At 43.1% G+C, this 21873-nt stretch overlaps 1 protein-coding gene across 1 annotated transcript in view; it reads right to left on the bottom strand.

Annotated features, from left to right (window-relative positions):
• Positions 1-417: 417 nt before the first annotated feature.
• LOC134909351 (lysosomal amino acid transporter 1 homolog) overlaps positions 418-21873 on the bottom strand; it is a 67110-nt gene continuing 45654 nt past the window's right edge. Inside the window, exons 3-7 of the mRNA XM_063916130.1 lie at positions 11355-11442; positions 10456-10580; positions 9137-9232; positions 6694-6879; positions 418-5107 (exon numbers count right to left, since the gene is read on the bottom strand). Coding sequence (XP_063772200.1) covers positions 5006-5107; positions 6694-6879; positions 9137-9232; positions 10456-10580; positions 11355-11442 — 597 coding nt within the window. The 3' untranslated portion in view covers positions 418-5005. The remainder of the gene's footprint in view (positions 5108-6693; positions 6880-9136; positions 9233-10455; positions 10581-11354; positions 11443-21873) is intronic.

Genomic DNA, 21873 nt, shown 5'->3' with positions numbered 1-21873 from the left:
ACTTTGCATATGGGGCATTTTATGCTCTCCCAAGCGTAACATTTCTGTGAAGCAATGTGGATGCTCTCACTGCTAATACTAAAAGTTCATAATAGAATTAGCATGGCACTTACACAGATTGCTAGCAGTGAAAACAATGCGTCTTTTATAGGGATGCATTGTTGTGGCAAAACAGCATTTGTACATGTTTGCAAACATCTACTTTTATTACAGATATTTATTTTACAGTTTAGTAAAGGGTACCCAATTCTGTTTTCTATTACTTTATGAAAAGACTTTGCCCATCCTCATTTGGGCAGCTTGCCCTTTTCAGTTCAGGGTTAGCAAACCAAGTGGATCCAAATGTTGATGTGAGGTGTAAAGAGAAGAAAATAGTTCTAAAAAAAGAAAAAGAAAAAAAAAAAAAAAAAAGAAATGGAAGCTTAATATTGCACATTTATTATGAGGTAACAAAACCTGCTATAAAGAGGAAAACCATCAAAATTAATATAATTTTATAAAACTAATGTTAAGTTATGTATTTACAGATTTAAAATTTGCATGGAATGTGTGTTATACATAGTACTCCACTTTGTCAAATTAAGAAGCTGTTTTACAAACATTGGCTAGCATTAATGCCTAATAGTACAGTCACATGACAAAGATTACTACAGTAACTGCAAAGGGATGTTCTCCATGAACCAGTCATCTCAAGAGTATGACACAAGAGAATTAAATATTTCCTGTCATAATGTGCCTTGTAAATAACTGCTGCATCTTGCCAGTCAGACAGAAAAATAAGCACCGTCAACCATATCCTATCCTACAGTTATGTACAGAGCATGGGGGAGATGTACTAAGCAGTGATACAAGTGGAGATGTGAGCCAGTGGTGAAGTTGCCCATGGCAACCAATCAGCATTTACGTAACATTTATAATTTACATACTATATAAATATACAGAGCAGCTGATTGGTTGCCATGGACAACGTCTCTACTGGCTCACTTCTCCATTTTTATCACTGCTTAGTACATGTCCCCCTAAATAGTTTAAAACGTGTATTCAGGTAACACATCAAAATACATAGTATTTTATAATATAAGCTGACTGTACACAAAATGTTACAAAAATATAAAGGTAAACTTAAAGTAGTATTAACACCTGAGCTGTTAGCAATTTAAGTAATCCTACAACAGAAATGGCTCTCAACTAAACATTGTGCTTTAAATATTGTGGAGGTATCTAAAATTGGCCCTATAAATTGTAGCCATTTTACCCTTTTTCCTTTAGGATGTGAGTTTGTGACCAAATTTCCTTCATCTTTCCAAATTTTATTACCCAGTCTAATTTTAGAAATGTTTTATTCCCAATTATAAAAGTACAATGGAACATGCTGACTCCATATAAATAAATGTTAATAAATATACATGTTTATATAAAATAATATAGCAATACTATATTACATGTATAGACATTTAACACCAGTTTATAACCAATTGCTACTTACAGTTTAAGAATCCTTTACCTACATTTCTTCTAACTGTATAGCATTCTCCCCTTAGAGTGTAATTTTGGCAGCAACATGTTGATTAGCTTATGTATTTGTACATAAACATGTAAAGAAGCACAAAATAAATAGACATGATATTAAATGTGTACATTTAGGTTTATCCCACTAACACCAAAACAGGCAGGATGCGACCACAAAAGGCTTAGAAAGTCCACCATCCCTACAAATCTCCATAGCCTTATGTGCAAAATATCCATCACTCAATGAAAAACTTCTTAAAAGGGATAGTCAACCTTTGTGGACATGTTCCCTTTATAACTACAATTACCAGGAACTATTTTACAAATACAACTGACTAGCTCCCAAAGGGATTTAGTTATGTGACCACCAATCACAATACCGGTACCTACATCCTGCCCCCTCACAATCCCTACAGTCGGCATGACTACTAACCGGAACTATTCCCACTCATGGGTGTCCATAACACCGTCGAGTGGGAATACAACCTGTGGCGGTCCCAGCCCGCAAAGGGCTTCGTTGAAACACCCCCCCCCCCCTTCCAGGCATCTCAATGCCAGGATCCCGCCATCGGTACTCTGACCAGCAGTCCCTCGACCGCCGGTCATACGATACTCTCAAACTATGTGTCAGACACTCTACTCCATCAACAGTATCTGAATATGTTGCCAAAGAAAAGCCATTATCTCTTCGATGGTGGACAGACAGGACCGACACTAGCATAAGTGATCATCTAGAATGCTAATAATTAGGGGGCACCTAAAATACTGTAGGAGTCTAATACATGGAGGGCCAGCCGCTGAATTAAAGGAGAAGCAGCCAGCAGTCGTGAAGCTGTCGGGTGCTGCTCCTCAGTGTTAGGATTATGTTGGAAAGCTTGGCTGTGATATCACAAACAAGGATAACACTCACTCTGAGGATGTGGCTCCCACCTAAGTGAAGTAGCAGTAAGGCCGCAACACCCAAGGGCTGCAGCATCCATAGCACACTGCACAATTCAGCATACTATGACAGTCTCGTGGGCAGAGGCGGTCTCTGGTCTTTAACAGATGCATGTAATGTTAGGTTCTCTCTAGCAAATTATGTATCTACCCAGTGATTTAAACTTGTTACATTTGCAAACTAGTACGCGTAGGACTAAAAATGTGGCTCTATTTTGGGTATTTAAGAGTCAACAAAAGGTGGCTCATACTGAAAAGTTTCAAAGGTTTTGCCAACTCTTTTTCAGTTTTATGCAGGGAGGCCAATCCTGGGGCTTTTTTTTCCAATCCCAGGTATCGGGATTGAAAAATTACAATCCCAGGATTCCCGGGATACCCGAGATTAGGTTGAAGATTTTAAAATTAAAATCTTCAGTGAACCCCCCCCCACCACCACCACCACCACTTCGCCTTCTCAGACTCGCTCAGGCCAGCCCACAGATCTACACATCATCCTCTGGGAGTGCGGGCAGGCAGTGAAGTGCAATTCGGGTAGCGCGGGCGGCTGGCGTCAGACTGCGCAGCATGACCCCTCACTTCACGTCACACTGCGCACAGCTGGAAGCAGGGGGAGCTGGAAGGAGTGACCTGGACAGCGACTGAGCCCCCCTGAGGACGCTCAATGCTGCCTGGCATTGAAAAAACAAGGTGGCTTTCTAACCCCGAAATCCTCGGGATTGGAAGCTCCAATCCCGGGATTGAATCCCAGCCAATTTTAGGCCTAAATCCCAGGATCACGCCAATCCTGATCCCGGGATTGTCCACCCTAGTTTTATGTATTCGCCCACATCCATAGCAGGAGGAAGCAACTGCTATGCAAGACTGATATAAATATAGCGTCTCACACATAGGGCTCCTATGGAGCACAGGTAACAGTGCATGCTATAGCTTATGTTGCTTCACTCCAAGTAAAAGGTGAGGTTTGGATGGAATCAGTCTTGAAGACTAAACTTCCAAATCCCTTAAGGAGCTATTAAACAGCAAGTCGTTTAACAAAATCAATAAAAAAGTTTTACAAATATTCTATTTTCACACAATTGGTATCATTTGTACATTTCCCTTAAAAATTGCCATGTTCAAAAACAGTTTCATCATTATAAGAGCTTGTTTTCTTTCCACAGGTATTTAAATCATGAGATCATAAAAAAAGCACAAATCCCCCACACAACACAAAAACAAATGCATCACACACATCCTGAATCTGGTGGACATAAGAGGAAGAAAGACTAATTTCTAAGAAATATTAAAACCAGCTGAATAAATTCTTAGGTGTAGAATCTTGAACTAGAAAGGCATGCTTTTATTATGGGGACAGAAACGGCTATGCTTGAATAGAACCTAACAAGGAAGTTCTTAAAACTCTGAAGCCCAAAATAGGAAAGTACAGCAAAAGCTACATTTAAAGATCATTAAAACAGGAGTAAGGGGGTTGGGGCGACTTATAAAAAGTAGATATCTCTTATAGGAGCAATCTATGGCTATGAGACGACTGATACGTACTGCTGGCCACAGATGCAATTAATGCAATCATGAGATTTTCATAGTGAACTGTTAAAGACAATACACAGGGTGACATTCAGTGTAAAAGTACATAGGCCACTTCTGTTTAGTGGATGAATTTCATTAGAAAGATTAGATAAAATAAAATCTGTGACAAACTTGTCACTGCGGGATTAGCCTATACAGCCGTCATATATTATACATACACATCTCTATAAATGGTCAGATCGGAACTGTAATGCACAAAAGAGTCATCTGTCTTTTGTTTGGGATACGGTCCCTATACCGACGCCGGGATCCCGAACAGTTAACAGCCCTTCAGCCTGCATGCCAACCAGCAGGGACTATTCCCACTCACGGGTGCCACGTTATAAAATGTCTGCAGATACAGGATCAGCTAATATTTTATGGTTAGTTGCCCTATGCAATTTTTGGCATCTCATTGTTTTACGCCATTTATTAACCTATTATTTTGGCAACAAATCTAATGTAGAAGATCACATTACAAAGCTTACACTGGTCTACAGACAAGCCACAGAGTAATTCAGTGATATTTGTCCATAAAGCAAATAATCGCCTTAGTTTTTCAAAGTCTACACACTACACTTAAAGACCTACGACCTGCCTGGTCTATCCTGTACAACAACAAAACCAGCAGCTAATGAACTTCAGGTATAACGGTACAATAACACCAGTGATTCTTCCCCTTTCACGCAGAACTAAGGTTCTCTCTGCAATCCATAGTTTAGTGTTTACTTAATGACGCATTTGCCTCGGATGGCTGGAAAGAAAATACACAAGTATTATTAAACATACAAAATTGTCACCAGTCACAATTGTTGAAAAACAAAAAAGGCGATGTTCGTGGAAACCCATATTTGGGATCCAGACAGGTTAACAGCACCTTTACTCTCAAAGCAAAAGCCTATTTAAATAAAAGAAAGTTTGGTCCCTTAAAACTATATAGGTTTCAAAAACTTCTGATAGCAAAGTAACGAGAACAAGTGGGTCTAGAGCTTTAGGCATCCTCTTCATCCACAAGCAACGGCTCCACCTCCAGTGCCAGCGAGTTGGAGACTGTGGTCTTGTGCTTTCGATAAACAAGGAACTGTGCAGTCATCTGGTATTTTTTTTGATGTTGAGGAAATTACTATTAATATACATCAACAGAAATACTTAAACAAAAGGTTCAATAATGTCCCACACCAATTAACTCTGAACAATTCCCAATAACTGTACCCCACACGTATATGTAACACACCCCCTGGGGAAGTGGCAAGAACGAAGAGAGAGAGAGAGAGAGAGAGAGAGAGAGAGAGAGAGAGAGAGAGAGAGAGAGAGAGAGAGAGAGAGAGAGAGAGAGAGAGAGAGAGAGAGACCTCTATTTATTTATTTTTACCAAAGTAGTGAAAACCGGTACTCCCAGTATCCAACAATGTACTCCGGTGCCCTCCTTAGGTTTTTGTACCCATATGCAGATGATGATAGAGAGGTGACACTCAGGAGACTTTCTTAGCAGTGAGACGAGTGTCTGTGTAATCCGACATGTTTTGGGCCAGACGCCAGTCCTCAGGAATTCCCGAGGATGGGCATCTGAAACATGTTGGATTACACAGACAATTTCACTGCTATAAAAATTTTTTTTTAAAAATTCTCCCGAGTACCCCCTATCATATATACTGTATTTTATATATACATACACACACATACATAATATATTTTTGACTAGCTGTTCTATCCATTCTTCGCGCGAGAGTTTCTGATTTTTACAGTTGTACATAAAAATAAAATTAAAAAAAAAAAGAGTGTTCAAAATTTAGTAAATCTATAGGATATTAATTTGAGACGTTTTAATGTAAGTAAATATTAATCCATGGTTCTTGGCATTACCAGAGGTGCACTTGTAGCAGATACGGTAAAAAGTGACAGGACCATTTTTGTAGTTTATGGGTAGAACTATGGGTGGAATTCAATGGTTATATCGCGCCCAAGCTCCCATCTAAAGTTGAAATTAAATTTTTTTTAGCACAGCTATCATGCCCAAAGAAGTTGGATTTAGCAGCGTAAAGCAGGCCAAAGTGCCACGGGGGCTGCAAACTGAAATGCACATGCTGCCAGCCATTTACGCCCGAACTGAGCTACAATTTAATAGCTCCATTTGGGCGCCATCTAGTGGCTGTCGGCGGAAAAGAATTGAATTCCGCCCTTTATGTTCCAAGCGGTTTAGTTCCTTGGACAGCAGCATGCTCAAGAATTCTGTTTCTGCATGGCCTTGCAGTTTCACAATGGCATTTAATCCTGCTGTTCACTAACGGTTACGCTGGGACCAGTGTCGCCGAGAGGGAGGGGTACTAATTACCCGGGCCCAGGACTGTTAGAGGGGCCCGGGGCCCTGGACCCCCCTTCACATGCTGCTGTGTGGTCAAGGAGACACTTAAAATAAAATAAAAAATTCTAAGGGTGCATGGCCATGCCTACTGTGTTTAGGCCATACACCCTGAAAAGTACCTGGGCTGAGGCTCTTTACCGCCCTGCCTGGTTCCCACTGTACTCATGTTGCCAGGCACAGCACCAGTGCAATGGAGCACTGGGATGTTTATGTGGGCTCAAAAATTGCAGCAATACTAATTTAGGCCCTGAAAAGGAAAAATATACTTTATTAAGACAACAACTTACACAAGTATTACTTGAACATAAAAAGGATACAAAGAAGTCAAGCACAAGAACACCAAAGCTTCCAATAAGCCATGGCAAATGGTGCAAGATGTATTGGTTCTTATTATGTGCAATAGCAGGTAACTTGAGAACAAGGCTTAACCCATATGTAAAGTTTCCAAGCATTGCCAATGCAAACAACATGTAGGAAGTACCTTCTGTAGATTTTCTTTGGAACTACAGAAAGGGGAAAAATAAATAAATAAAAACACTAAACCACCAGTATTGTAACCATTGTACAAAACAAGTCTGTATAAAACTACAAGACTACCATAATCCATCGCTAACACAATGCCTAGAGCAGAAGTTCACAAACGCAGTCCTCAAGGCACCCCAATAGTCCAGGATTTAGGTATACCCATGGCTCAGCACAGATGGTTAAATCAAATTGACTGAGGTGCTAATTAAGTCACCTGTGGCCAAGCATGGATACATTTAAAACCTGGACCGTTGGGGTGCCTTGAGGACTGCGTTTGGGAACCTCTGGCCTTGAGGCATGTAACAGCAGGCTAAAGTTCCTAAACATTTGGTAACAATTAATGTCCGAGCTCTAAGCTATGATCTGGTAGCTCAGCTGGAAGCAGCATGGGCTGACAATCAGGGAGTAAGGGCAGCGGGGAGCATCAAAAATGACTGCAGGAGGAGTGCCATGAGCCTTTGTGGCGACACTGTCTTCATACAGCCACAGCGCTGCCCAGCCTCCCACCCCAAAAAAAACGCAGTAAAAGATATATGGGTCTGAAGGGGTGAACACAGTGCACATTGCCTGCCAGCAAGCAAAAGTGAGTTTAATTTAAAAAAAATAAAATAAAAAAAAGCTACTAGCGTTAATAATGTGGGGCATTATGTGGATGAGGGCATTACTAATGTAGAGCATATGTGTAAGGGGCATTAATGTGTGGCATTGTGTGTATAAGGGGTACCATTACGGTGAGGCGTTATGTGTATAAAGGGCACTACCAAGTAGTGTAATGTGAATAAGTAGTGATATGGTCTGGTGTAACGTCAACAAGGAGTGATATGGTGTAGTTGTAAGATGAATGAGGGGAAATACTGTGAGGCGGTAACATGAATAAGAGAACTATTGCGTAACATAATGTGAATATGTGGGATATGTGAATATCGTTGCAGTAGTGTGTGGTGTAATTTGAATTGGGGGTACTATGGTGTGGCCACGCCCCCTGAAGAAGATTACACCGCTTTTTGGACTGCACTCAGTGTACCCATTACAAATATGGTAGGTGGTGGCACCAATGCTCTTGCTGGCATTTGGCACAAAATGAGGAATGCTATGAGTGTGGGGTGATGGGTGTTGCTAGCTGCTGCCCTGATCTGTGCTGTGAGATGGATGCCGGGTAAAAGGCAGAACTAGCGGTGGTGCTAGGGGGCACTATCCAAAATCTTGCCTAGGGCATCAAATTGGTTAGGGTCGTCTCTGGTTGCAATGACCAAACCATTACTGCTTTTCCGTTTTGACATCTTAGATACAGTAACTATCGCAAATAAATCACAACATATGCTTAAAGGACACTGAGAAAAATGTATTAACAGCCATTGAAGGCTATTCATAGTTGTTACACTAGGAATTTTCCACTAGCGATTTACAATCAACCAATCATGTACTGCTCAAAGATCAACATTCCTAGAATCGATGATTTTTAAGTAATTACTAAGCATTCAAAATATTTTCAGGGACACCTGAAACATGAAATTCAGCAGCCTCAATTAGCTGTGGTAATTAACCACAGGCTAATTGGTCTGCCGGGGCTATTCAATTACAGCACACGATAACTTTCAGGCAGCACTTAACGATGATATCTATACCAGCCTGATGGAGGCTGAAACAGAAATACACGGTAAGTATACTTTTCCCGGAATCTAAGCGTTTACGCGCATTAGCTGCAAACTTTCAGTTTGAGGGAAAAAAAGGTAAATTACCAGGTCAGGTGAAAATATAAACTTAGTTTACTACTATTGTAGACCCCAGGGAATAGGACACTGGAGGAGAATCACTAAGCCTGCAATACTTCCACACCTCTGTACTTATGTCTACGGGGGTAATTCAGAGTTGATTGCAGCAGCAAATTTGTTAGCAGTTGGGCAAAACCATGTACACTGCAGGTGTGGCAGATAAAACATTTGCAGAGAGAGTTAGATTGGGTAGGTTATTTTGTTTTTGTGAAGGGTAAATACTGGCTGCTTTATTTTAACACTGCAATTTAGCTTTCAGTTTGAACACACCCCACCCAAATCTAACTCTCTCTGCACGTTATATCTGCCCGCCCTGCAGTGCACATGATTTTGCTCAACTGCTAACAAATTTGCTGCTGCGATCAACTCTGAATTAGGCCCTAAGTTCTATCTATTCACTACAGTAAGACACACTAGTCTGAATGGACCCTTAAAAGAAAACTACTTACTGAAACATACTTACATTTTTATGGAGTTGAGGGAAGCGAGAGCCCAAATAAAACACAGAAGAAACGTAACCACAAATGAACCCAGACATTTCTGTAATGCCCATAGTGTTCTAAAAAATAAAATAATTTATGTTTTAAGACATGGAGATATGATTGCTTGCTTAAACACTAACATTAATGTTATACACAGCTGTTAATAAGGACCAATTCAAAGGGGCCAATTCAATTGTTTTAATCATGGCCACCACTAGATTGTGCCCGACGGCAGCAATTCAATTGTTGTGCGCCCGGCAGACAAGGAGGTCACATTTTTCTCAAAGCATTCTGAGGTGCGATAAAAAATAAATAAAAAAAAAAGCCTGCAAATTCCGCACTTTGGGCGCTCAAACGTTGACGCCCAAAGCTGGACTTTAGATGGGTCTAGCCGTTTTATGTACCTAAACCTGGTCTGTTCAGGCGCGACATGCGCAGTATGCATGTTCTCCAAAACAAACTGAATTGTGACAATTATTTGGGCGTCTAAACAGTCCTAGACAGGAAAATTGGATTCCAAAAACAACCGAATTCCCCCCCATTCTGTTCATAGATCCTAAGTAGAAGTTAGATCCATATTTAAAACACAAATGTTAGAAGAGTATAGGTATTATGTACTGTATGGATAACATTGTGCACAGAAGTTTTACTTTTCTTGTTCAGTATCAGTGGCCGGTCACTTTTCTGACATACCAAACATGCAAAATGACCGTTCCATGACAAAATGGCTTTGCATATCATAAATCCTTTTCATCTACTGTTATTTCACAAATACTAGCTGTTGTGTGTCCTGGAAACTGGTGTGGATTATTAGATCTACACTAAAAAAAGGTCTACAGTCAATTAGGTCGACCCCAAATGGTCGACAATTTTTTTTTCTTTGAGTGTTTTGTCACTTTTCTGCCACACACACAAACACACAGCAGAAGCTGTGTGTTAGAAGTGTTACATTGGTGAGAAGTAATAATTAGAATATTAAAAGGTGTAATGTAGGTAGAAAAATAATTAAGTGCTAAATACAATGTGATACCCCAAAGCAGCTTTCTTTTGTCATAGGTTTATGTAGTGCTAACTCGTGGGCACACCACCTGTCCTGGGTACATAGTGGGAGATGAAGTTACGCTTGTATGTAACCTTTAATGGTGTACTATAACCTTCTTTCTATGCAATTACTAACTGAAGATCCAGTGCAAGGTTCCTTGCTTTAAAAGTAATTCTGAAGGTGGAAAGGCCATTTGATTTGCACATACAGTACTAATGTGAAATGCAGAATGTTTAATATAGGTGGTTAAATAATTACAGAGTTTATTTCTAGACCAGCATTCCACTCCAGGTCCTTGAGAAGCAGCTGACTTGGGACTAGCACAGACAATGTAATGCAGCAAATCACCCAGCCTATACAGAGACCTTTCAGGCTTTCACTCCCTGCAACAATAAAAAGATTAGTGAATGAGAGGCATGTACATCACACTTGTTTCCACCCTAGATGATCTCTCTCAACAAATCATAGTAATAATGATAGTCAATTGTATATTTTACAACAGGGTTGTTTTCTTTTACCCACTGACATTGTGGAATACAAACTCTCAGTTCACAGCCAAATTCTCTTCCAAATCAGATATGGAAAAATTGGACATAACTATAATGAAAATAATAACATAACCAGTGAGACTATGGAGTCATCAGATCAGGTGACTTAGGGAAGATCTAGAAGAGTTCAGATGTGCTCACTAGTATTCACAAAAACTGCAACATTTCCGCAGAGGCTGCTAAAGTTTGCAGCCAGTGGGTGGGGGTTGCCGCTGGGTTGACTGCTCAGCAGTGATCGGCAACACGGCAGGTACTGGGGAGGTAGGGTACCTGGAAGCAGAGGTCCCTCCGAGAGCAGCAACTGCAGGACGATAGTCTTCCTACAGCCGCAGAGTGGTCTTTCTGATGGTTGCATCTGATGCAACCATGTCAGGGAAAGCCCAGGCTGGTGTGGTTGCATCTGATGCAACCATGCCAGGCAAATGGTTAAAGAAGCTTCTAATCAGAACTGAATATATATTAAAACAGACATGCACAATACGCACCTAAAAATATACTAGAAGCATACATTTGGATGTTCATCCAAAGAGGAAAAAATAATAAAATACATAGGATTAAGTATAAACAAAGAAAAAAAAACAAAAAACGACAATACGTAAAAAACCTTACCTTTCATTTTTTTGTTCTTTAATTTGTAATAGGCAAATTGTGATATCATAATTATATCCATATTAACATAGAAAATAGCAGTAACAGTCTGAAATTAAAAACAAAAAAAATGCATGTAAACATCAGCATTAAAGCAGTATTTAAATTTTTATTAAATGAATAGTTACTTATATAGCATCAGCATATTTCACTGCACTTCACAATTGGGAACAACACAGTAACATAATAGTAATAACTAGAGATGTGCACCGGAAATTTTTCGGGTTTTGTGTTTTGGATTCGGATGCGTTTCGGCAAAACATTCCTTAAATTTTTTTGTGGATTAGGTTTTTTTTTTTACCAAAAACCCCTCAAAAACAGCTTAAATCATAGAATTTGGAGGTAATTTTGATCCCATAGCATTATTAACCTCAATAACCATAATTTCCACTCATTTCCAGTCTATTCTGAACACCTCACAATATTATTTTTAGTCCTAAAATTTGCACCGAGGTCGCTGGATGACTAAGCTAAGCGACACAAACACCTCAATATCACAGGAATTATTCGGTCTAATCAATGGTATTATTGGTCCAAATCACTAGAAGAAAAATGACAAAATCACTAGAATTATTTGGCAAGATCACTGTAATTAATAATTATTAATCACCGATATTAATTGGTAAAATCTCGCTATCGCCTGCCTAGTGAAGTGGAATCTAGATGGGATTTTGTAGCGGGGACACAATAACTTCATCAATTGTCTAAATCCCACTGCACTAATGGCGGAAAACAGGCACACGTTTAACAGCGCACTGATTATACTGAGAACTGATTATACTGATCACTGATACTACGGAGAACGGACACTGAGCAGCGAGAACAGCACTGGACTATTGTACTGTAGTATACTGGTCACCACAATGCAGCACTGACACGGAGCACAGATCAGGATACTAGAAGTGACATAGAGCTGCAAGATACAGCAATGGCCTACTGTACTGTACTACTATATACTGGTGGTCACCACAATGCTGCACTGCATTACTATATACTGGTCACAACAATGCAGCAGATATTGAGCACTGATCAGGATACTAAAACTGAGTCTGACACGGAGCTGCAAGATACAGTAATGGCCTACTGTACTGTACTACTATAATATACTGGTGGTCACCACAATGCAGCACACTGAGCACAGATATTACCAGGTGTATCTCTCAGTACAGATTACAGGATGTATAATCCCCAGGTGTATCTCACATCGCTCAGTACAGTATATAGGGTGTATAATCACCAGGTGTCTATCACACATCGCTCAGTACAGATTACAGGATGTATAATCACCAGGTGTATAACACACGTCGCACAGTACAGTATACAGGGTGTATAATTAATTACCAGGTGTATCACACATCGCTCAGTACAGTATATAGGGTGTATATTCCCCAGGTGTATCTCACACATCGCTCAGTACAGTATATAGGGTGTATAATCACTAGGTGTATCACATGCCGCACAGTACAGTATACAGGGTGTATAATCCCAAGGTGTATCTCGCACATCGCTCAGTACAGATTACAGGATGTATAAAATCACGTCGCACAGTACAGTATACATGGATAGTATACTTGACACAGCTGCAAGACACAGCAATGGCCTACTGTACTGTACTACTATATATGTATACTGCTGGTCACCAAAATGCTGCACTGTCCTACTATATACTGCTCACAATAATGCAGCACAGATATGGATAGTATACTTGACACAGAGCTGCAAGATACAGCAATGGCCTACTGTACTACAGGTTGAGTATCCCATATCCAAATATTCCGAAATACGGAATATTCCGAAATACGGAATATTCCGAAATACGGAATATTCCGAAATACGGACTTTGAGTGAGTGTGAGATAGTGAAACCTTTGTTTTTTCATGGCTCAATGTACACAAACTTTGTTTAATACACAAAGTTATTAAAAATATTGTATTAAATGACCTTCAGGCTGTGTATATAAGACATAAATGAATTGTGTGAATGTAGACACACTTTGTTTAATGCACAAAGCTATAAAAAATATTGTCTAAAATGACCTTCAGGCTGTGTGTATAAGGTGTATATGTAACATAAATGCATTCTGTGCTTAAATTTAGGTCCCATCACCATGATCTCATTATGGTATGCAATTATTCCAAAATACGGAAAAATCCGATATCCAAAATACCTCTGGTCCCAAGCATTTTGGATAAGGGAGACTCAACCTGTACTATAATTATATACTGGTGGTCCCCACAATGCAGCACACCGAGCACAGATATTTGCAGCACACCGAGCACAGATATGGGGCGTTTTCAGGCAGAGAACGTAGATATTTACAGCACACCGAGCACAGATATTTACAGCACACTGAGCACAGATATTTACAGCACACCGAGCACAGATATTTACAGCACACCGAGCACAGATATTTACAGCACACCGAGCACAGATATTTACAGCACACCGAGCACAGATATTTACAGCACACCGAGCACAGATAGAGCTTTTCAGGGAGAGAACGCAGCCACGACCTCTCCGTTCAATCTCCAATGCACGAGTGAAAATGGCAGCGACGCGCGGCTCTTTATATAGAATATGAATCTCGCGAGAATCCGACAGCGGGATGATGACGTTCAGGCGCGTTCAGGTTAACCGAGCAAGGCGGGCAGATCCGAGGCTGCCTCAGACCCATGTAAAATAGGTGAAGTTTGGGGGGGTTCGGATCTCAACGAACCGAACCCGCTCATCTCTAGTAATAATACAAGGACTGGGAATTAACAGTCAGAAGTTTAGCGGACCTTGTTGCTAGCTTACTTCTGACAAGCTCTGCATTTAATACTGTTACAACGTATGTAAAAGTTCCAGGGCTCATGAACTAACAATTTGCTTAACACACAAACTTAAAAGGAAATCTAAGCACAAAGACCACAATGTACCATGTTAATAAAAAGTACAGGAATTGCTTACCTTCTGCAAAATGTTAGTCTGCTGAGAATTTCCATATTTAGTTTTGAGCACATACCCCTAAAATCATATCATTGACTTATTTCCCACATAGGCCGGTATCCAGTTAGATATTCAAATTTACACCGGAACTAATGGATTCGGGCGGGGTTAGCCCCGATATGCTGCACTTATCGGGGGATTATGCTTCAGGGGCCTCCAGCATAAGCAGCCGTTGGAACCGCGGTAACACATAGGATCGGAAACTTATCCTGGATACCATGCAGATTCTTTTTCGGCCGATGAAACAGCCTATAACTGGATACCGCAATAATAACAATCGTCTGAAAAAGTATTGCCCCAAATTGGATACCCCAATAGTCATTGGGGCTGATCCAATTGCAGCGCGCATCACCAGCTGGCCGTTGGTATGGCCCACTCAGATAGACGTTCATTAGCCTCAGCAGACATTTTTCTCTCAAACCCCTCCCCCAGAAGTGCAAAGGGGAAAAAATAAATAAATAAGATTTTAAACCTACCGGTAAATCTTTTTCTCCTAGTCCGTAGAGGATGCTGGGGACTCCGTAAGGACCATGGGGTTTAGACGGGCTCCGCAGGAGACATGGGCACTACAAAGAACTTTTAGTATGGGTGTGCACTGGCTCCTCCCTCTATGCCCCTCCTCCGGACCTCAGTTAGAGAACTGTGCCCAGAGGCGATGGACAATACGAGGAAAGGATTTTGTTAATCCAAGGGCAAGATTCATACCAGCCCACACCAAGCATACCATATAACCTGGAAACATGCAACCAGTTAACAGTATGAACAAACAACAGCATCAGTCAAAGACCGATTCCCACTTTAACATAACCCTTATGTAAGCAACAACTATATACAAGTCTTGCAGAGTAAGTCCGCACTGGGACGGGCGCCGAGCATCCTCTACGGACTAGGAGAAAAAGATTTACCGACAGGTTTAAAATCTTATTTTCTCTTACGTCCTAGAGGATGCTGGGGACTCCGTAAGGACCATGGGGTTTATACCAAAGCTCCAAACCGGGCGGGAGAGTGCGGACAACTCTGTAGCACCGATTGAGCAAACGCGAGGTCCTCATCAGCCAGGGTATCAAACTTGTAGAATTTTGCAAAAAAGTGTTTGAACCCGACCAAGTAGCTGCTCGGCATAACTGCAAAGCCGAGACGCCTCGGGCAGCCACCCAAGAAGAGCCCACCTTCCTAGTGGAATGGGCCTTTACCGAATTTGGTAACGGCAATCCAGCTGTAGAATAAGCCTGCTGAATCGTGTTACAGATCCAGCGAGCAATAGTCTGCTTCGACGCAGGCGCGCCAATCTTGTTGGCTGCATACAGGACAAACAGAACCTCTGTTTTCCTAACCCTAGCCGTCCTGGCTACATAAATCTTTAAAGGCCTGACTACATCCAGGGACTTGGAGTCCTCCAAGTCACTCGTAGCTACAGGCACCACGATAGGTTGGTTCATATGAAATGAAGACACCACCTTAGGTAAAAATTGAGGACGAGTCCTCAATTCTGCTCTATCCACATGAAAAATCAAGTAGGGGCTCTTGTGAGACAAGGCTACCAATTCTGACACCTTCCAGGTGAGAAAATAAGAATTTACTTACCGATAATTCTATTTCTCGGAGTCCGTAGTGGATGCTGGGGTTCCTGAAAGGACCATGGGGAATAGCGGCTCCGCAGGAGACAGGGCACAAAAAAGTAAAGCTTTACTAGGTCAGGTGGTGTGCACTGGCTCCTCCCCCTATGACCCTCCTCCAGACTCCAGTTAGGTACTGTGCCCGGACGAGCATACACAATAAGGGAGGCATTTTGAATCCCGGGTAAGACTCATACCAGCCACACCAATCACACCGTACAACTTGTGATCTAAACCCAGTTAACAGTATGACAACAGAAAGGGCCTCTTAAAGATGGCTCCTTAACAATAACCCGAATTAGTTAACAATAACTATGTACAAGTATTGCAGATAATCCGCACTTGGGATGGGCGCCCAGCATCCACTACGGACTCCGAGAAATAGAATTATCGGTAAGTAAATTCTTATTTTCTCTATCGTCCTAAGTGGATGCTGGGGTTCCTGAAAGGACCATGGGGATTATACCAAAGCTCCCAAACGGGCGGGAGAGTGCGGATGACTCTGCAGCACCGAATGAGAGAACTCCAGGTCCTCCTTTGCCAGGGTATCAAATTTGTAAAATTTTACAAACGTGTTCTCCCCCGACCACGTAGCTGCTCGGCAGAGTTGTAATGCCGAGACCCCTCGGGCAGCCGCCCAAGATGAGCCCACCTTCCTTGTGGAGTGGGCTTTTACAGTTTTAGGCTGTGGCAGGCCTGCCACAGAATGTGCAAGTTGAATTGTGTTACAAATCCAACGAGCAATCGACTGCTTAGAAGCAGGTGCGCCCAACTTGTTGGGTGCATACAATATAAACAGCGAGTCAGATTTTCTGACTCCAGCCGTCCTTGCAATGTATATTTTTAAGGCTCTGACAACGTCCAACAACTTGGAGTCCTCCAAGTCGCTAGTGGCCGCAGGCACCACAATAGGTTGGTTCAGATGAAATGCTGATACCACTTTAGGGAGAAAATGCGGACGAGTCCGCAGTTCTGCCCTATCCGAATGGAAGATTAGATAAGGACTTTTATAAGATAAAGCCGCCAATTCAGATACTCTCCTGGCAGAGGCCAGGGCTAGTAACATAGTCACTTTCAATGTGAGATATTTCAAATCCACCTTTTTCAATGGTTCAAACCAATGGGATTTGAGGAAATCTAAAACTACATTTAGATCCCACGGTGCCACCGGAGGCACCACAGGAGGCTGTATATGCAGTACTCCCTTGACAAAAGTCTGGACCTCAGGGACAGAGGCCAATTCTTTTTGGAAGAATATTGACAGGGCCGAAATTTGAACCTTAATGGATCCCAATTTGAGACCCATAGATAATCCTGATTGCAGGAAATGTAGGAAACGACCCAGTTGGAATTCCTCCGTCGGAACCCTCCGATCCTCGCACCACGCTACATATTTTCGCCAAATGCGGTGATAATGTTTCACGGTGACTTCCTTCCGTGCCTTAATCAAGGTAGGAATGACTTCTTCTGGAATGCCTTTCCCTTTTAGGATCTGGCGTTCAACCGCCATGCCGTCAAACGCAGCCGCGGTAAGTCTTGAAAAAGACAGGGACCCTGCTGTAGCAGGTCCCTTCTCAGAGGTAGAGGCCACGGTTCGTCCGTGAGCATCTCTTGAAGTTCCGGATACCAAGTCCTTCTCGGCCAATCCGGAACCACTAGTATTGTTCTTACTCTTCTTTGCCGTATGATCTTCAATACCTTTGGTATGAGCGGCAGAGGAGGAAACACATACACTGACTGGTACACCCAAGGAGTTACCAGTGCGTCCACAGCTATTGCCTGTGGATCTCTTGACCTGGCGCAATATTTGTCCAGTTTCTTGTTGAGGCGAGACGCCATCATGTCTACAATTGGTCTTTCCCAACGGTCTATTAACATGTTGAAGACTTCTGGATGTAGACCCCACTCTCCCGGATGAAGATCGTGTCTGCTGAGGAAGTCTGCTTCCCAGTTGTCCACGCCCGGGATGAACACTGCTGACAGTGCTATCACGTGATTCTCCGCCCAGCGAAGAATCTTGGCAGCTTCTGCCATTGCACTCCTGCTTCTTGTGCCGCCCTGCCTGTTTACATGGGCGACCGCCGTGATGTTGTCCGACTGAATCAACACCGGCTTTCCTTGCAGGAGAAGTTCCGCCTGGCTTAGAGCATTGTAGATTGCTCTTAGTTCCAGAATGTTTATGTGAAGAGACTTTTCCAGACTCGTCCATACTCCCTGGAAGTTTCTTCCTTGTGTGACTGCTCCCCAGCCTCTCAGGCTGGCGTCCGTGGTCACCAGGATCCAATCCTGAATGCCGAATCTGCGGCCTTCTAATAGGTGAGCCTTCTGCAACCACCACAGAAGTGACACCCTTGTCTTTGGTGACAGGGTTATTCGCAGGTGCATCTGCAGATGCGACCCTGACCATTTGTCCAACAGATCCCTTTGGAATATTCTTGCATGGAATCTGCCGAATGGAATTGCTTCGTAAGAAGCCACCATTTTTCCCAGGACTCTTGTGCATTGATGTACTGACACTTTTCCTGGTTTTAGGAGGTTCCTGACCAGATCGGATAACTCCTTGGCTTTTTCCTCTGGAAGGAAAACCTTTTTCTGAACCGTGTCCAGAATCATTCCTAGGAACAGCAGACGAGTTGTCGGGATTAAATGGGATTTTGGAATATTCAGAATCCACCCGTGTTGTCTTAGCACCTCTTGAGATAGTGCTAAAGCTGTCTCCAGCTGTTCTCTGGACCTTGCCCTTATTAGGAGATCGTCCAAGTATGGGATAACTAATACGCCTTTTCTTCGAAGAAGAATCATCATCTCGGCCATTACCTTGGTAAAGACCCGAGGCGCCGTGGACAATCCGAACGGCAGCGTCTGAAACTGATAGTGACAGTTTTGAACAATGAACCTGAGGTACCCCTGGTGTGCGGGGTAAATCGGAACGTGTAGATACGCATCCTTGATGTCCAAGGATACCATAAAGTCCCCTTCTTCCAGGTTCGCTATCACTGCTCTGAGTGACTCCATCTTGAACTTGAACTTTTTTATGTAGAGGTTCAAGGACTTCAGACTTAGAATAGGCCTTACCGAGCCATCCGGCTTCGGTACCACAAATAGAGTGGAATAATACCCCTTTCCTTGTTGTAATAGGGGTACTTTGACTATCACCTGCTGAGCGTACAGCTTGTGAATGGCTTCCAACACCCTCTCCCTTTCGGAAGAGACGGTTGGTAAGGCAGACTTCAGGAAACGATGAGGAGGATCCGTCTCTAATTCCAACCTGTACCCCTGAGATATTATCTGCAGGATCCAGGGGTCTACCTGCGAGTGAGCCCACTGCGCGCTGTAATTTTTGAGACGGCCCCCCACTGTCCCCGAGTCCGCTTGAGAGGCCCCAGCGTCATGCTGAGGTTTTTGCAGGAGCCGGGGAGGGCTTCTGTTCCTGGGAAGGAGCTGCCTGTTGGTGTCTCTTCCCTCTTCCTCTGCCTCGTGGCAGGTACGACAAGCCCTTTGCTCTCTTATTTTTGTAGGAGCGAAAAGGCTGCGGTTGAAAGGTCGGTGCCTTTCTCTGTTGGGGAGTGACTTGAGGTAAAAAAGTGGATTTCCCGGCAGTAGCCGTGGCCACCAAGTCTGATAGACCAACTCCAAATAACTCCTCCCCTTTATACGGCAAAACCTCCATGTGACGTTTTGAATCCGCATCGCCTGTCCACTGTCGTGTCCATAAGGCTCTTCTGGCTGAAATGGACATAGCACTCATCCGAGATGCCAGTGTGCAAATATCCCTCTGTGCATCACGCATATAGATAAATGCATCCTTTATTTGTTCTAACGACAGTAAAACATTGTCCCTATCTAGGGTATCAATATTTTCAATCAGGGATTCTGACCAAACTACTCCAGCACTGCACATCCAGGCAGTTGCTATAGCTGGTCGTAGTATAACACCTGCATGTGTGTATATATTCTTTTGAATAACTTCCATCTTTCTATCTGATGGATCCTTAAGTGCGGCCGTCTCAGGAGAGGGTAACGCCACTTGTTTGGATAAGCGTGTGAGCGCCTTGTCCACCTTAGGGGGTGTTTCCCAGCGCGCCCTAACCTCTGGCGGGAAAGGGTATAATGCCAATAACTTTTTTGAAATTATCAACTTTTTATCAGGAGCAACCCACGCTTCATCACACACGTCATTTAATTCTTCTGATTCAGGAAAAACTGTTTGTAGTTTTTTCACACCATACATAATACCCTGTTTTACGGTATCTGTAGTATCAGCTAAATGTAACGTCTCCTTCATTGCCAAAATCATATAACGTGTGGCCCTACTGGAAAATACGTTTGAATTTCTACCGTCGTCACTGGAATCAGTGCCCGTGTCTGGGTCTGTGTCGACCGACTGAGGCAAAGGGCGTTTTACAGCCCCTGACGGTGTTTGAGGCGCCTGGACAGGCATTAATTGATTGTCCGGCCGCCTCATGTCCTCAACTGACTGTTTAAGGGAAGATAAACCATCACGTAATTCCACAAATAAAGGCATCCATTCTGGTGTCGACCCCCTGGGGGGTGACATCTGCATATTTGGCAATTGCTCCGCCTCCACACCAATATCGTCCTCATACATGTCGACACCACGTACCGACACACACCGCAAACTCACAGGGAATGCTCTAATGAAGACAGGACCCACTAGCCCTTTTGGGGAGACAGAGGGAGAGTCTGCCAGCACACACCACAAAGCGCTATATATACAAGGGATATCCTTATATTAAGTGCTCCCTTATAGCTGCTTTAATATATATATATATATAGCCATTAATGTGCCCCCCCTCTCTGTTTTACCCTGTTTCTGTAGTGCAGTGCAGGGGAGAGACCTGGGAGCCGTTCTGACCAGCGGAGCTGTGACAGAAAATGGCGCCGTGTGCTGAGGAGATAGGCCCCGCCCCTTTTTCGGCGGGTTCTTCTCCCGCTATTTTTCCAGTCAGGCAGGGGTTAAATATCTCCATATAGCCCCTATGGGCTATATGTGAGGTATTTTTAGCCTTGTATAAGGTTTATATTTGCCTCTCAGAGCGCCCCCCCCCAGCGCTCTGCACCCTCAGTGACTGCCCAGTGAAGTGTGCTGAGAGGAAAATGGCGCACAGCTGCAGTGCTGTGCGCTACCTTATGAAGACTGAGGAGTCTTCAGCCGCCGGTTTCCGGACCTCTTCACGCTTCAGCATCTGCAAGGGGGTCGGCGGCGCGGCTCCGGGACCGGACTCCACGGCTGGGCCTGTGTTCGATCCCTCTGGAGCTAATGGTGTCCAGTAGCCAAGCAGCAAATCCACTCTGCATGCAGGTGAGTTTACTACTTTCCCCCTAAGTCCCACGTTGCAGTGATCCTGTTGCCAGCAGGACTCACTGTAAAGAAAAAAACCTAAACTAAACTTTCTCTAAGCAGCTCCTTAGGAGAGCCACCTAGATTGCACCCTTCTCGTTCGGGCACAAAATCTAACTGGAGTCTGGAGGAGGGTCATAGGGGGAGGAGCCAGTGCACACCACCTGACCTAGTAAAGCTTTACTTTTTTGTGCCCTGTCTCCTGCGGAGCCGCTATTCCCCATGGTCCTTTCAGGAACCCCAGCATCCACTTAGGACGATAGAGAAATTTCAATTCATCTGTTTGAAGGGGTTCAAACCAGGGTGATTTAAGGAACTGTAACACCACGTTCAGGTCCCATGGTGCCACTGGGGGCACAAAAGGAGGTTGGATGTGCATCACTCCCTTCACAAAAGTTTGGACTTCTGGGAGAGAAGCCAATTCCTTCTGAAAGAATATAGATAGGCTCCATTAAGGTACAGATTTCGGCCCTAACTTCAGGCCCATATCCACTCCTGTCTGCAAGAAGTGGAG

This window comes from Pseudophryne corroboree, chromosome 4, assembly GCF_028390025.1.
Source record: "Pseudophryne corroboree isolate aPseCor3 chromosome 4, aPseCor3.hap2, whole genome shotgun sequence".
In the NCBI taxonomy this organism is placed as follows: Eukaryota; Metazoa; Chordata; class Amphibia; order Anura; family Myobatrachidae; genus Pseudophryne; species Pseudophryne corroboree.
This window is presented reverse-complemented; position numbering and strand designations above follow the sequence as displayed.